This window comes from Mytilus trossulus, chromosome 4 (genome assembly GCF_036588685.1).
Source record: "Mytilus trossulus isolate FHL-02 chromosome 4, PNRI_Mtr1.1.1.hap1, whole genome shotgun sequence".
NCBI classification, from domain to species: Eukaryota; Metazoa; Mollusca; class Bivalvia; order Mytilida; family Mytilidae; genus Mytilus; species Mytilus trossulus.
In genome coordinates, this window is record NC_086376.1 from 14,083,718 (window position 1) to 14,101,369 (window position 17,652).

Genomic DNA, 17,652 nt, shown 5'->3' on the forward strand with positions numbered 1-17,652 from the left:
GATAGTTTGTTTCCGAAATCACCACTCATTTGATTTTGCCAATATTGCTACTGACTACCTGTTTCTTAAAACTCTGTGTTGGTTTTTTTAATTTATGACCAAACCAATTGCGTTTTTTTGCCTATATGTATAGTTTTATCTGTTTGCTTTATTATCTTATTTCTGATGGCCTGTTGCATAGTTTACATTCTAACTTAACAACTGGTTAAATTATCAATCTGATAATTTTTGAGAAATATGTTTTTTTTAATATCTTGTACCTAAATCAATTCTACTGTAGTACAATTGATAAACTTTTGTTTTCGTTTGTATTTTGGGTACGTTATAGTTAAATCAGCTCTTCGTCATTGATTATAGTTATCAAAGGTACCAGTACGCCAGACGCGCGTTTCATCTACATTAGAGTCATCAGTAACTCTCATTTCAAAATATTTATAAAGCCAAAACAAGTACAAAATTTAAGAGCATTGGGGATTCAAAATTGCAAAAAAGTTGTGCCAAATACAGCTCAGGTAGTCTATGCCTGGGATTAAAAATGTTATTTTTTTCGAAAAATTGTAAGGTTTTGTAAACAGGAAACTTATAAAACATAACCACATTATAAGACTGTTTTTTCTTTATATTGTTTGGCCGTGCACATCACTAAGTAGGGAGATGTCTAGAAATGTGAATCTGTTGCAGTTAAATTGGTAACGAAGTTAATGTGTTATGTTCATGACCGAGCTTGTAAATTCAAGAAATCGTTGTTTCAGTACCATATAGCTTTTTTAGAAATGAAAGCCGAAAGATATCAGGAGGACATTCAAACTGATAAATGTAAAACATACAACGAAATGGCTTAACACGAACACCACCAATGGCTAAAAAAGACCAGACAGTAATAACCACATATCTCATATAAGAACATATCCGTTATCATCTGTGAAACGAAAATTCCCTATAAATGGACAAGCACGCGTGATGGCATCTTTAGAACTATAAAGGGAAGATTTCAACTTTACCTCTGAAACTATTGATTTAATAGCTTCCTTGTGAGCCTCGCCCTTTAGGGAATTCATTATAGTTATTACTAAACCTAAAACATCGTGTCAACTGGGAGATATTAACTCTGCATGCAGGTGCTACTTAAATGTTGCTACACGGAAATAGAAAATTCACAATTTTGAAGCTGAAAAGGGACACTTTTGACGTATTACAAAGTTAGAGTATTTTTAAAGTTATGCTATTTTTTTGGTATATTGTCTAGACTAAATTTATAATTTATCTCAAATGTATATACACCTCATCCTTGCTTTTTATTTCCCCACTTTCTTGTATATATTGGTATGCTATGTAGAAGTAAAGTGACAGTGAGCCAGGCGTCACATGGATATGTTCCATAAAGGTACCATTGGTTCCTGTAAACAATTCTATAAGTAGTCTTGTATCTATGTTAACACAGTTTAGTTTATATTTGCAGAACGTAGAAGATGTAATATGATTTCCAAAGAAACAATTCTCCACAAGAGACCACATGACACAGATATCAACAACGATATGTCACTGTACGGAATAAACAATGAACAAACCCCATGCTGCATTGTCAGCTAGAAACGACACAAAAATGACAACTATGAAACAATTTAAACAGGAAAACTAACGGCCTTATGTACATGTATGTACAAAAAATTAACGACAACAAATATGTAACATATCAACAAACGAAAACTACTGAAATACAGGCTCCTGATTTGGGACAGGCACATGCATACATAATCTAGTTCAGGCCACTTACTACTCATCAAACGATATTTTTTTCGTAGTACTTGTGCAATTGAATTCTTTATTAGACGCTTATCATGACGAGTTAATAGCTGTTCAAATAAGTGTTAGATACAGTTCCCTAAATGAAAATTTAATACATAAAAGACTGTTATGTATGAGCATATTTCTTTAATAAAAAATATATATGCACTCTTTTCTTATCCTTTTTGAGTAAAAATATAAGCAAGTTTAAAGTTTTGAACAATAATTAATGTAACGTTCGAGGTACATTCAGTATGGGGTAAAGGTTTGTTACACGATAATAACTTTGTGAAACTAGTACTTTTTATATAGTTTTATAAAACTTTATCAGAATCTTTGAATGATTTTAAGAAATAATGCAAATGTTTTTGGGTTGTTTTATTTTGTTCTGGTTGTATCTAATAGATTGACTGCATTTTTGTTACAGATATCAGTTACAAACAGTCTGCGATTGAATTTTGGCTTAGATATGATAGATTTTTAAAAAAATTATTGAATCATTATTAAACTTTGACACGACTTAATTGTCAAGACTAATACTTACAGTTACAAAAAATTATTTTTTGAGTCAATATTACACTTTTACATTTACAGCATCAATCGCAGGTGAGACACATGGAACCCCAAACCATGTTTGTTCCTTATTCGTAAATGTAAGAAAACAATAAATTAACCTATCATGGTTTAATTTTTAAATTGTTATTTGGATGGAAAGTTGTCTCATTGGCACTCACACCACATCTTCCTATACCAATAAATGCATGATACTAGCTAGTTACCAAATAAGACACCACTCTTGACCAAATGACGTAAATGATAGGTCACCATACGGCCTTCAACACATAAGCAATCAATAAATATGATATACAGGAAAAACAACAACCAGTGCACCACAGACTTAGACTTTATGTGTCGTTCCCACAAGATAGTTATCTCGTTCTTTCATACGTGTAGCCGCATAATGCCACAGTATTCTCGAGATTCGGAGATATCAAATAAATAATCGTTACAGTTATTTTGGGAAACAAAAAATTATCAAAAGTAGTCGATTTTTTTTTAAACGTCAATGTAAAAAATAAATGGTCATGCACCGGATATTACAGTTCATGTCATTTTGCAATTATTTTTTTCACCGTTATTCGTAATAAATAATTTTATTTCTAGTTTCTTGTGTACTATTTGGAAATGAGTATGGCGTTCATTATCACTGAACTAGTATATATTTGTTTCAGGGCCAGTTGAAGGACGCCTCCGGGTGCGGGAATTTCTCGCTACATTCAAGACCTGTTGATGACCTTCTGCTGTTGTTTTTTTTCTATGGTCGGGTTGTTGTCTCTTTGACACATTCCCCATTTCCATTCTCAATTTTAGGGTTAAAGATTTGCTGAAGGGTTTGAATGACTTTTTTTAAATTTCTGAAGCAAATGTATGGAAAGCCACAGTGAACACCCCGATTATTATTTTTTTTCCTTAGAAATACATGGATACAAATAAATCTTCGGCTTTGATAATCCCGCCTATTATTAGATTTAAGACGGTTAAGGTAGCACAATACAAAGATTTTTTTACTTCCAATCACTAACCTTTGGAATGCTGTAACTTTCTTGTGAATGCATAGAAAATAATAAAAGAGATTTATATAGATAGATAAAAGATAAACCTTTTAGATAAATGCAATATTTTTATAATACAATCATTATGTAATCATTTATTATGTAATAAGTGGCAAAATCTGGGTAAGTTCATTTGAATGAATTTAGCTCTATCATCTCTTTAACTATACAGAAAATTTTAACGCAATTTTAAACATCACATCATGGGCTTCAAAAGGGTGTCTCAAATTGTCTTCATGGTATTCCATTCTCTCATAAATCTCTAATTAGTGAAAACATCATAACCACATAAAAGAAGATAATGTTTAATTAAGTGTAAAATTTGTTCTATACATTCTATCTGCAATCTGAGACACCCTTTTGTAGATAATGGCCATAGGAACAACATATAATAAAATCAACCCTCTAGGGATACCTATGCAGAAGCTTATTTCATTTGAAAGCGGAAATTTGGTGAAAAATATTTGAGACACAGTTAACATTATAATTGGTTACATAATTGTTGAATAATACTAACATTGTATGAATTTGAAGGAGTAATCTGTTAGCTATCCAAAACTACCACTTTTATAAATTTTCAAGCATTATTAGGAAAATTACAGCATTTTAAAACTTGGGAGTTGGAGTTATAAAATATTTGTATTGTGAATGTATCAAAATTTATTCAGATATTATTATGAATGTCAAGAACGTGTCTTGAAATATTCAGACATTTGTTTTAAAAAATTCAAGAATGTGTCAAGACATATTCAGATATTATTAAGAATGTCAAGAATGTGTCTTGAAATATTCAGACATTTGTTTTAGAAAATTCAAGAATGTGTCAAGACATATTCAGATTTTATTAAGAATGTCAAGAATGTGTCTTGAAATATTCAGACATATTTTTAGAAAATTCAAGAATGTGTCAAGACATATTCAGACACAATTAAGAATGTCAAGAATGTGTCAAGACACATCGGGATAAATTTAAGACAGTCAATAATTCGTCGAGATCAATTACACTTATTAGAGGATAAATAAAGTGTCGAGAAACTTTTAGACAATATTAATACTGTCATGACTTATTTCAGGAAAAACCAATAACTTGATTAGACAAAAAGTGAAATCATAAATATACTGAAATACGAGTTAAATTCTAAACGGAATGTCCCGAGTCAAATTCAGACTTTGTCATTGTTGATCTTTTTATATTTGATATCAAGTATGTTTGTTAGTTGTTTAATAAAACATAAACGAATATTTGAATGTTAAATCTTTAAAAAAAAAATTAGGACGTTAGTGTTAAATCCCTAATGATATTTCATGATGTGTTCCCTTTATTGGTACATTTCACTATAATTTGGACATGTTTAAACAGTTGAAGCATAATTAATGCATAGTAAATATCTGATTATCGAGAGTACTAATTAAAACCAGTTTGCGAGAATAATTAGTGGTGAGTACAAGTAAAAGAAAAGAAGTATCTTACCCTCAGTCTTTACGTTATTCATTGTGACTGTCTTATTCTTCATTTTTCCATTTGAATTCTCTGTTGATTCTAAAAAGTATTATATTGTGGGATACATTAGGTCAATGGAATAAGGGTTTGAATAAATAGATAGAGAAAACAATTGACTAATTCAAGCTTCGACAATGATTTTACTCTCAGTCACACAAATATGTATGCTTTTAGTAAGTATTTCTGTTTTTAAATATATTATGTTCACAGATCCATCTAGCGTTCCTGATGAATTTACCCCATTTTGAAATTCCGAAATTAGGACATATAAATATCTTATACAATCAGCAAAAATACTGTCAGAAGTGCTATTTATTAGCAACCTCTAAAAACCAAGGGTCGCTAGGCACCGTTTCAAAAGTTTTTGACAAATATGTCCATCCCAAGATCAGTTTTGATTATTTATAGTTAGTTACAATAGTATGTAAGAACACATGTTCATGTGCTGTTTAAGTTTACATGTAATCTTATAAGTTTTGGTGCGCGATAACACTTACTTATAACACTAATAAATAAAACATTTATAACGAAAATAAAGTAGTTACAAATTATAAAACTTGTATATTTGATATGTTTGTTAACAAACACACACTATAATAAAGAATATTGTCATTCTTTTAAACGCGTAATTTGTTGTTATGAATAAAAACAACAGTAGTACGCCAGTTTTCCAAAGACTTAAATTGATTTAGAGAAAACAAAGCAGGTTTACAATCAAAAACCGAGGGAAACATATCAATTATAAAAAGAAAACAACAAAACAACAGGAACACCGATGTGCGCCAAAAACAAACGCCAACACGCATATAAACGACATATTTCATAACAACTGCTATATTCAAATGAACGTATGTTTTCATTTTAAGCGCGTGTAATACAGAAATTTGATACAACAATCTTAAAACATCAAAACCAAACTTACAACTAAATGTTTAAAGAGCTTAAAATCATAATCAGAGAATGGATCGTATTTACATCATTTAAAACTTATCTACTCCAGATCATATTATGGCTATTCAATCCAAAAAGCAAATTCGGACAGTTTTACTATCAAACAGATCATGAAGTCCTTCCTAACAGTATTGGTATTGATGATTCTAAACTATAACAGTACATTCTAGAACAATTATATGACCTGTCATTTTTACAGTTAATGAACTTCTGTGTATATGGCATCTTTGTCATCACCTGGTGTGTATCAAATCAACACGACGGATATATACTAGTCACATTACCTGAAGATATGTGAAAGCAGTGAAAGTACTAGTAAAAGTGATGAATTGAAACCGGTATTATCTTTTAATATTTTTCTTATATATATGTTACAGTAAATAGGTGAAATTAGGAATTACATGTAATTACTAAAATTTAGGAATTCCATGTAATCCCCAATGCACTTAGGAAATACAAGTAATTCCTGAAACGGCCCAGTTTTTACCAGTTTTTAATAATTTTAAAATGAATTTTTACACCTATTTACTAACTGTTAAAACAATGTTTTAATATGGTCAGCTGATCAAAAGTTATGGTAATACCAACTATAGAACATCAGTAAATACTCTTTAAAAGTGATTAGCCTAAATGTACCTTTTTGTCATAGGAGCATTAACTACGAGATATACAAAATAAAATTTGATTTATTTTTGTTCAATCATTAATGAAAATGATAAAGTGAAATTATATTTTTAGCAATCAATCTGGTACTGGTGCACTTGCAAGTGAAAAATTGGACCTCAATTAATACGTTAGCATGTGACATACAATTCAACCCCTAGCTGGAGATAAATTACCGATGTATTCAGATTTAAAATTGTAAGGTTTCGCGGAATCAGTATCTCGCCTACTTTTGCTGTTAGTCGCAGGCTCAACAAAAATGGGAAAAAATATTAAAAAAAATCCTCCAGAAACTATCATTTGACAAGTACTGTAAGAAGCTTCTGTTCAAATTTAGTTAAAATCCAGGATGGTTTATGAAATCTTATAAAAGTTTAAAAAAAAACTGCAGAGTGTATGTAATATTAACTAGTGAAAAAACGAAGTCCATTTATAAGGAAGATATGACAATGGATTTTTTTACAAACTTTACTTATGGGTATTATCCAGTCCAAGCTTGGTAGAAATCCAGGATATTTAGATAAATTATTAAAATTCTAAAAACTTCAACCACAGTGTGAATGTTATGTTAACTGACATAAAAACTGAAGTCCATTTATAATTAAAATACGGAAAAATTAATTTTATTTTTACAAAATTTACTTCTTGAAAATTATCTTAGGATCATAACCAAACTTCTGTTCAACTTTAGTAGAAATCCAGGATAATTTAAGGAAGTTATCAAAATGCGAAGACCTTTATGAGAATTTAAGAACAATTAAGATTATTCAACCAAATTTGACATTATCGAATGTCTATAAGCAAAACGAGGTGACAACGTTGCCTATGAACTTCTCACAATTTAATGCATTTCTCAAAAGTGGATTGATATCATTGTCTTGCATGCTGAAAATGATTTTTAGGGAGTTTCAAAACTGTTAAAAAACATTTTCCAGTTTCAGTTCACAAAAACTAAATAGTCTACACTTTTGATGTGCCTTATATTCCTTACTCCTTAATTAAGTTAGCCCGAAAATACGTACCCTTTTACTTTCTTATTTGGTATCTTGAATTATATCTTTAATTTTATAACAAAAATATCAAGTTAGTAAATAGCTGTAAAAATGACAAAAAAAATCAGTGAATAACAGTAATCACTGAAGCAACTAGTAAATACATATAATTACTAAATTGGCTAGTAATTACAAGTATTTACTGAAATGTTTAGAAATTACGTGTAACTCCTAATTTAACCTATTTACTGTTACATATATACATGATATATATATATTCTTATTTTGCGCACAGCATGGACAAAATCTAAAAACTTTTATATATAAATTATATACATAACATATTGGCCACTAGTTAATTGTTTTCTGTTTAGTATAGAAGTTGATCTTAAGATCCATTTTGCTACATCGTGTGATCAATTTTATTTGGCAATCGCCAATGACAGTGAGCAGGTTAAAGAACATCAGTTGTTTGTTCTGTTAATCAAATGCATTCGGAAATTTTGTGTTTTTCCCTCGCCGGGATTCGAACCCATGCTACTGAGATATCGTAACACAAAATCGCCTGCACTGTAGCTGTCCCGCTGGATCACACGACCACCTGGGCTTCATAAAAATGAATTCTCGGTGGTCGGGTGTTACCTTTCCACGTCAGTTTTAATCTAGCGTCGTACTACAGTACATGATATATTAGGCATGGAGATGTTATTTTTTCAGATCAGCTAAATTATCTAAAGTAAAGGATCCTACAAATTAATGTAAGATACAGTCACAGAAAATTATTATATTTATTAGTACATCTGAGCCAGTGACAACTCTACAACAGATTTATCCATCGGATCACCAGTAGTGATGGTGATACATGGCTGTGTACATTATGTATATAGAATATAAAAACATATACAACTCGTCTAAATATCAACCCAACAATGTTAGATCTGTAAACTTGCTTTAACAATGTTTTTGTTCTTCCCTCACCGAGATATCGAACCCATATATATATATATATATATATAAACGAGTCTAAATTGAAAACTACGTTCAAACCTATATATATATATATAAATAAAGTCTCTGAATGATTGTATAATAAAAACTCTAAAACAAATTCCCATACGTTTCGGCCATTACGGCCTTCTTCATTGGAATAAATTACAACATTGAAACAACAATTACATCACTTGGATACATTACGTTATAATAACTTTTATGACGTTCATTTGCCGCGTTTTTCGCTTTTTCAATATAAAATGCCATCCAAACTCTGTAAAAAATTAATCACTGAAGCAACTAGTAAATACATATAATTACTAAATTGGCTAGTAATTAATTAAGCCATCCAAACTCTGTAAAAAATGCTATACCATATGGACTCGGCATTCGTGTCAAAAGAATTTGCTCAACAGAAGAAGATTACAAAACAAGAAGAGAAGAAATAAAAACGCACCTAAAAGAACGTGGATACAATAACTCGTCCACTGAAGTTCAATTGAAGAAAGTCGACAAATTAAACTGAGAAGATCTATTAAAGTACAAACAGAAGAAAGAAAACAACAGGGTACCTTTAGTAATTACTTTTTCCAATGCGCTTCCAAATGTACATTCCATTCTTAGAAAAAATCTTAAAATTTCAATCCGAAAGACTAAAGAAAATATTTCCCGATCCGCCTATCGTGGCATTTAAACGTGATAACAACATAAAAGACATCTTTGTACACAAAAAGCATAATTTATTATTTTATAAGCAAACTAATGGATGTGGACCATGTGGTAAACAATGTGCACTATGCTCACATTTAAATGAAACCAAGGTATTTTGTGACAACAACGGCAAAGAATATACCATTCAGGGACAAATAAATTGTAAAACCGTAGGCGTGATATATGCGATTAATTGTACAAAATGTGAAAAAGTTATATATGTAGGACAAACGGGTGATACACTATATCAACGAATGCTATTGAACTTTTCAAAAATACGAACAAAGAAAACAGAAGATCCAGTAGCCAACCATTTCATTCAGAACAATCATTCACTAACAAATTTAAAAGTTACCGCCATAGAAAGAGTATTTGGGACAGAAACTTACAGAAAAACTAAAGAAGCCTTTTGGATAAAAAATAATAAAAACTCTAGAACCTGAAGGACTCAACACAATGTATAAACGATGATAAATATATTTATATTGAAAAAGCGAAAAACGCGGCAAATGAACGTCATAAAAGTTATTATAACGTAATGTATCCAAGTGATGTAATTGTTGTTTCAATGTTGTAATTTATTCCAATGAAGAAGGCCGTAATGGCCGAAACGTATGGGAATTTGTTTTATAGTTTTTATATATATATACAACTCGTCTAAACATCAACCCAACAATAATAGATCTGTAAATTTGCTTTCGCAAATGTTTTGTTCTTCCCTCGCCGCGATTCGAACCCATGCTACTGAGATATCGTGACACGAAATATATATATATGACTTACTTTGTATTTCCTTCAATGACCATACTCTGATAATTGCTTTTACTACAAAATCTTCCATTTGCTCATTTTTTGTATTGTTTAAGTCAAAAATTGTTATCTGAAAGAAAAAAAAATATCTCCTACCGAAAAGACCTAACAATGAATAATAGTATTACATTTAAAGATGTCTGATTACTTTTTTGTTTGCCATATTATTAGATAAACAGTTTTCCGTCAAACATGATATGAGTGATACTGCGTTGTGGAGGCTTTATTATTGTTGTAGTTTTCAATTCTGTTTTAATGAGTGTTCGCAATATGTATACGCTTCATATTTGCTATGTTGTTATTAATCTTATCACATATTTGTTATGAATACATTAGGTTTTGCATATGCAATAACCTCAAAATTGCCCGGGGCAAAAAAAGACATATCCATATTGTGCCCTGTTCCTAATGATGTGACGTCATTGCATCCTTAACAACACGTTTGTGATAATTTGTTTAATATTTTACCTTTTATGTATCATAAAATTGATATAATTTACGTTTTTTTCTCTTTTCTGCAGAACTTAAATATGTGATAAAAAGATTATAACATGTCTTTTCCATATTGGCCCGGTATCATCCCTCGACCCATATCGGCCCTCGGCTAAAGCCTCGAGGCCGATATGGGAGTCTCGGGATGATACCAGGGCCAATATGGAAAAGGGCATGTTATAATCTATACATATATCAATTATGTATATCAGTAAAGTGTAAATGAGTTATACTTACAACGAAATTACAGAATTTGAATTATTTCTTAAATTTGAATCATGTGTATTGAAATTTTTAGTTTACACGCGTGTCAATTATATTTGGCGAATCAAGTAAATAACACAACACTTAAGATATTGTTGAGAAGCTTTTTTTTTTTAATTCATTGTCGATCTGATAATAATCTAAAATTATGGCCAGATGAAAAGGTGGATATCCACAATTGTTAACACGAGAAGGTATTTTCATTGAGGGCGCAGCTCGCAGAAAAAAATCATATTCTAGAATGGAAAGTACATCTGCACTACTATTGTTTTCAAAAGTTAAAATATAGGGTTGTTTGGTATATTTTCAACGTTTATATGCCCCGAACTTCAAAGAGTTTAAACCAACGACTGAAGGATTACGACAGATTACAATATAAACAATATGCATATGTATATTTACTTGTAAGATTCCCTCTAGGAGATGAAACATAGAGATCTTAAATGGGAACCAGTATGTAAAAAAACATTTAAATACCCCAAAAGAGGCGTGTTTTGAGAATAAGTTGTATTTACAAAGTGCAAGTAGATTTTGAGAAATGATAAGGGTTAAAAGTCAATTATTCGAAAACCGAAAAGCCAAGGATTGGAAGACATCAATTTAACAAAGAATGTTCCTTTCCTATATAATGGACAGATGAATTTCAAACCCTAGGTTTTACACGAAATGCCTTTGAAGAAATTGTTTGTTCTGAAAGATCAGAAACCTTTCATTGATCGTTTAAATTAGAATTCGTAATTTACTCGCAATAGCAAAAGCTTATTTATATCATTTTATCTACAAATGTACTAATATCTTATCTATTTAAAATTCAACGTGACACAGACTGGTTTTTATAGAATGGCATTTTAGCGAGGGGGGGGGGGGGGGGCGGGGGCGTTGACAGCCACAACTTTTACAGTACAGCTGTTATCCCTTCGTATTATGTGGGTAAAACGATTTCTGTCAGAACATGACTCCAAATGAAAACATGTTTCGAAAACATTCATCTCCATTTTGGATTTAGAAGATTTATCAATGAGCAGTGGGGAACTTGAGTTTTTATACTAAAAAGCACCCCTTTTTTATAGAGAAGAGTAATCTGCTTGGAAACGGGTCAATGGTATTTTCAGTCCATTTAATGCATTTCATATTAGAAAAGAGTTTATTTGGTTCGATCTGTTTATCAAAGTTTACAGAACGAGTATTCGTTACAAATATTGTTACATTAAAGGCATACGGTTCATCAATGATATTGTAGATAATAAAGAACTTTTCTCTCATTACGCTTTTAACCAAAAAAACAACCTAAATTTTACTTTTGTAGTCATTCTATCTATTACATTTTTATTACCACGTGACTGGATATGTTATTGAAAAGGTTTGAAAGCATTTCAAACAAATATTCTTAGCTGAGGATAATCACATATTTTTTTATTCTATTTTAAATCATTTCAAAGCTGGTATGATTTAATCGTTTTTTATTGTGTATACTAGACACCTTTTTATACCTATAAATGTATTCATTCTGTTAAAAATGTAATCAAATATTATAGATCATTATATAACAACATTAAAAGTCTTTCATAATTTTAGAAATATTTCTTTATAAAGTCGGAATTCTCTACATGTTCATGTTGCTGAAAGTAAGCAAGTGTATCTGCTACGCAGTTTTCATGATAAATAACGCCGTGGTTTTGTTCTTTATTAAAAATTTTGAGTACTCTTTACTTCCAATTAATGATGCATATTAAGGGGTATTACATATGTTAGCACTGTAGTCACTTTTTTGGTCAGGAAAATGGTGCGTTTTGTTTTTTCCGCATCCCTTTATCTATAACTACATTGATCCTGATAATTAATTGACGATTGTGTATATAAAGTTGAACCTGCAGAATTCAAATGAAGAAAATGGGTTTTTTTAAAGAATTTTCAAACTTTTGATGTAGTAAGGACAAAAAAAGGAATAAAAGACAAAACTACTACTCTACATTTTACTTACTAGGTGACTGTACTCCTGTATTGTCGTCATTCTTCTTTGCAATTTCATGTACTCGTCTGAACGCATATATAAACCTAATAGCAGTGGCGCGTTTATTTTCAGTATTTTTTCCTTATCACTTTAAAAGAGTTCAATATAATATGAATGACATGTAGTCAAATAATAATGGCAATTTCCCACTACAAGTACATATAATGACAGTTATAAAGTTCAATGTTCAACACGTTGGGAATATATGGACACGATTGATACAATGAGAGATTTTCTATCTATATTCTTATTTGAAATCGGTATTTGTTTGCATTTCGTTGTATGTAGTAATAGACAGTTTTAACTTTGGTTACAACCTAATTAGCTTATGCCAGCCCTGAAATGTTTTTACTGCTCTGTGTATGCACTGTTTGACTTATGATAATCTGATGACGATAATTTAAGAAACATACTTTATAACCATGTCGTGTAATGTTGTCATTCTAATGTTACAATTAACACTGCCATTAAAGAGGGCGGTTCGGCATGCCACAAAACCAGGTTTAACACAACAATTTTTCATAAAATGCCCTGTACCAAGTCAGAAAAATTGCTATTTTTACATTATAGTTCGTTTTTGTGTGTGTTACATTTCGCTGTTGTGTCGTAGTTCTCTTATATTTAATACGTTTCCCTCAGTTTTAGTTTGGAACCTGAATTAGTATTTTTTTCTATTGATTTATGAATTTTGAATAGCAGTATACTACTGTTGCCTTTATATATCATATTAAATCTATATTGTATTGAATCTTGTAACTGAAGATAACAATATATTGTAATAATAATCAATTATATTATAGGATTAACTGCCTTTTTAAAGGAATGTAGTGTTGAATAAACTCGACCAATTCACACACAAACACATGAAAGTTAGACATGATATGTTTTATGAGTGACGTAGTTCAGTTAATACACCAATCAATTCCCTTAAAAGGGCGATTAATCCTTATTATTCTTTAGAAATTGAGATAGGGAATATATGTTTCCACTATAAGACTTTGGAAAAGTCTTCCTTTGAGTTTGCAAAAATCCCCAAGTTTGGGTTTATTTAGAAGTGGACTGGAAAAATGTATAGAACCGATGATATATGTTAACCTTTTCAAACTTAATATAAGCCATTATCAACTTAGAAATAATGCTAACAACCTTAAATCGCATTTGTTTAATCAGTTCTTATTCGAGAACTCTTTTTGTGCAAACTGTAACCACCCTGTTGAGGATAACCAACATTTCTTTTTTGTTTCCCCTAAGTACAATGATATCAGACAGATCCTTCTTGATTTCATTTAATCAATTGCTGATAATGTTGACAAAAATATTGAATTATTACTTATTGGAAACAGATTATTTTCATATGATATGAATATTTCTATTTTTAAACTGTTCAGAAATATGTCAGTGACACTCAACGTTTTGTTTGAAAATAACTTTAGTTTTGTTTCATATAGTTTTATTTTTTTATTTTTTTCCCTCACTTCCAAGCCATATATATTTACACATATTTCTAATGACTTAAAAGGGATATTTGCATGTTTCAAGATACTTTAAATAAATGATGAGTAATTGCCTAAATACTTAAATATACTTCGCATTTAGTAAGTAACACTGTTAACATGTATTTGCTCATGTATACTCATAAGTAGCATGCATTTCCCACTATTATACAGTTGTTATAATCTAATTATACTTTGTACATGCATCATGGTGTGAGCTTTTTATAGGCTGTGCCTGTTGCTTAATCCTTTTCATATCTTAAGAAATATAATATGTTTAAAATCAAATATTTGTCAACACTCGTCATCTCTATCACGCGTAAATTGTATAATTATGTTCTAAATAGGCCTGGCGCATGGATTTATTTATTGGTAAACGCAAAAAATATGAACTCAATAAAATTTGCTTTCTGATAAAAAAAAAATATATTGCAAAAACTCATTCAAATTTGTTAATATCTGTTATCATTTACATTGGTTGCGAAAAGAAGTTTGGTCAACGTCAAGATCAACTACCGGAAGTCCTCTCGATCAATCATATCAACGTATTCCTAAATATGCAAATCATATAAAAATTATGCTAGTATAATGAAGACTTCTTCGTGTTGTCGGCAGACATCCACGATGGTATCATTATCCCGGTAGTCACCAATTCTGTGTTAACATGCAATAAGTTGTTTTGTTTGTTTTGTTATTCGAACTATTTTGATCATGTAAAACTTTAACACTTACATAGGTCTTGACTCATCTAAGTATTCAATTATAAAATCTACTGCCTTTCCAGAACCTTTTATCAACAAAACTGGAATGTTTCGCTCAACAGCTAATTTGATCTGATGAATAGTAGTTTTATCACCTTCAACAGCAATCATCAAAACGGGAACTCTCATTTTTATCAAAACTGTAAATGACATATAATTTTTGAAAAATTCAATACAATTTTGATAAAACGAGCAACCAAATAATTTAAAGTCATAAGAAACCTCAAATAAAAAAAAATAATGCATATGTTTTTTATAACTCAAAGGATAGTTTTAATTATAAAACTTATGTACATATACCTTTTTCTGAAGAAAATTCTTTAATTTATTCATATTTAGAAGAAGTTTACTTTATTTGAATTGCTTCCTTCCAGCAAGCAATTCCCCCGAAATATTTACCGTATGCAAGGTGACCTCAGTGTGACCCATCTCGTAAAAATCCGGTGACCACAATACGCATGGATGTCCTTATTATCTGAATTTACATGTTAAACACGTGCTCAATTTCCATGCTTTTTTGTTTATTTTTCGTCAATTGTTGACAAACAGGTAACAATTGTTAAACTTCGGCTTCAAAACACGAACTTTAATTACCTGCCATATTTTCACAACAACACTGACCGATTGAAAAATAAATTGACGATTTTACGAAATTTACACGAAAAAAATGATAAATTCGAGCACAGAAGACTAAGTTCATGACGTTTGTATGCCTTGGTTCAAGAATTGGAAGAACATTATTTTTCACCGGTCACTCGTTTCTTATGACTTTAAAAGGATCAATAGGTATGAACAAAAAACAAATAGTCCAATATTTTGACACAATTGATCACTTTATGGTAATAGCATGCAGCTTTTCACATTGTTAGTTATTATAATGATAAATATTTTTGGATATAAAGCCATCTGAAAGAAATTTTTAATGGCCGCCAAAATTAAAAATGGCCACCATTTGTCAAGAGACTGTCCTATTTGTTTGTTTGATGGATCCCTTTATTACAAAAGCATACAATTTGGCACTGTGATAGCCATCTACATAATTTCTATACTGGCCGCCAAATACAAAAAAAGGCTGGCAAACATAAAATAGTCGCCAATAGTGGTGATTCTTATACAATATAGTTGTATAATTAATCACTCTTCAGTAACAGCATGACATTTTGAAAAGAGGTATTGATAAATTGGACTTCCTATAATCTAAGTTTTACTGTGCATGTTACTTGTATTTCTTCATTCTACATTGGCTAGAGTTATAGGGGGATGGTTGAGGTTCACAGAGCATGTTTATCCCTGTCGCATGTTTCGACTGTCCCAAGTCAGGAGCCTCTGGCCTCTGGCCTTTTCAGTCGTTTTTTTATAATTTGAGTACATTTATATGTTTTGGAGTTTATCATGATGTCCTTTTTTACTGAAATAGTAGATATTTTGATTAAGCGGCCAGCTGAGGCCCACATCTGAATGCAGGATTTTCTCGCTGTTCTAAAGACTAGAAAGTAGCCTTCGACTGTTATCTTGTCTTTGGTCGGGTTGTTGTCTCTTTGACATTTCCCATTTCCATTCTCAATTTTATAATGCTTATAAACATATTTGGATATTGATCCATCTTTAAAAAAAAAGTTTAGGAAGTCAATTATACCAATATATTATAATTAGACTTTTGACTGTTATACGGCTTTTTAATGGCTTCAGATTCAAAAGTAACATTATGCAAAATTCATGCTTTACACCAAACGTGTTAATATATTGTAGTTGTAGCGTCTTATTTAAAATACTACAGCTTTTTAATAATTTAGCATTTCATAAGCAGAAAATTCACAGAAAAGGGAACATACGTATACTCATCAATAATAATTTATTTCAGCATACATGTGATGCCTACTTTAATAGTGTTTTACATAGTGACAAAATGTTTCCCAGCAGTACATGAATTAAATTCGATGCAGTGGTTGTAAAAACATACCAAAGATCAGTATGTAGACAAAACATGATTTAATCTATATGTAAACATTGAGTTTTACCAATTGGAACGTAATTATGTTTAGTTGACGTGTGAATTACACTAACACATGTACAACACAGAGTTTATGTCAATATGAACTCGGCCTTAATTTGTTACCGGTGATGTGAGTTTCGTTTGAATAGAGTTGAGACAGCTAAATCAAATAAAAACTGAAATACCTTTATTAACCGAATTTCTTAAACGTAATGTAAAAAAACAAATACAGTAATCTACAATTCCGGGTAAAATGAAATTGCTGTAATTATTGATTCCTATTATGAACGGAGAACACAACTGTGAAAATACCTCAAAGTGCTGACTAAAATTCTGGTAAAGTATAATTTTCGGGGACCAATCCAACATGGATGATCATGAACCCCCAATGTAAGGTCAAATGGGAATGTTGATCCACTGTTAGCGATCTAGTAGACACTTACTTAACACTTGTACTATATGTTTCTTAAGACAGAGTGTAAGACTTGCCTACTTCGATGGCAACTGATACTTATTGTCGTATTTTCAAGAAAGGTACTGTTTGCCCTTCCCATGCATCTACTTCCAAATTTATGAACTTCCTCTGATGCAGAAAGCATTGAGCAGTATATCATTAAAAGGT

The 17,652-nt window shown here is 30.8% G+C and overlaps 1 protein-coding gene across 1 annotated transcript in view; it reads right to left on the reverse strand.

Moving 5' to 3' along the window:
- LOC134716436 (transient receptor potential cation channel subfamily M member 2-like) overlaps window positions 1-17,652 on the reverse strand; it is a 67,195-nt gene that overhangs the window by 27,156 nt on the left and 22,387 nt on the right. The window contains exons 6-10 of the mRNA XM_063579433.1: window positions 15,009-15,177; window positions 12,754-12,871; window positions 9,990-10,086; window positions 4,870-4,938; window positions 1,282-1,397 (exon numbers count right to left, since the gene is read on the reverse strand). Coding sequence (XP_063435503.1) covers window positions 1,282-1,397; window positions 4,870-4,938; window positions 9,990-10,086; window positions 12,754-12,871; window positions 15,009-15,177 — 569 coding nt within the window. The remainder of the gene's footprint in view (window positions 1-1,281; window positions 1,398-4,869; window positions 4,939-9,989; window positions 10,087-12,753; window positions 12,872-15,008; window positions 15,178-17,652) is intronic.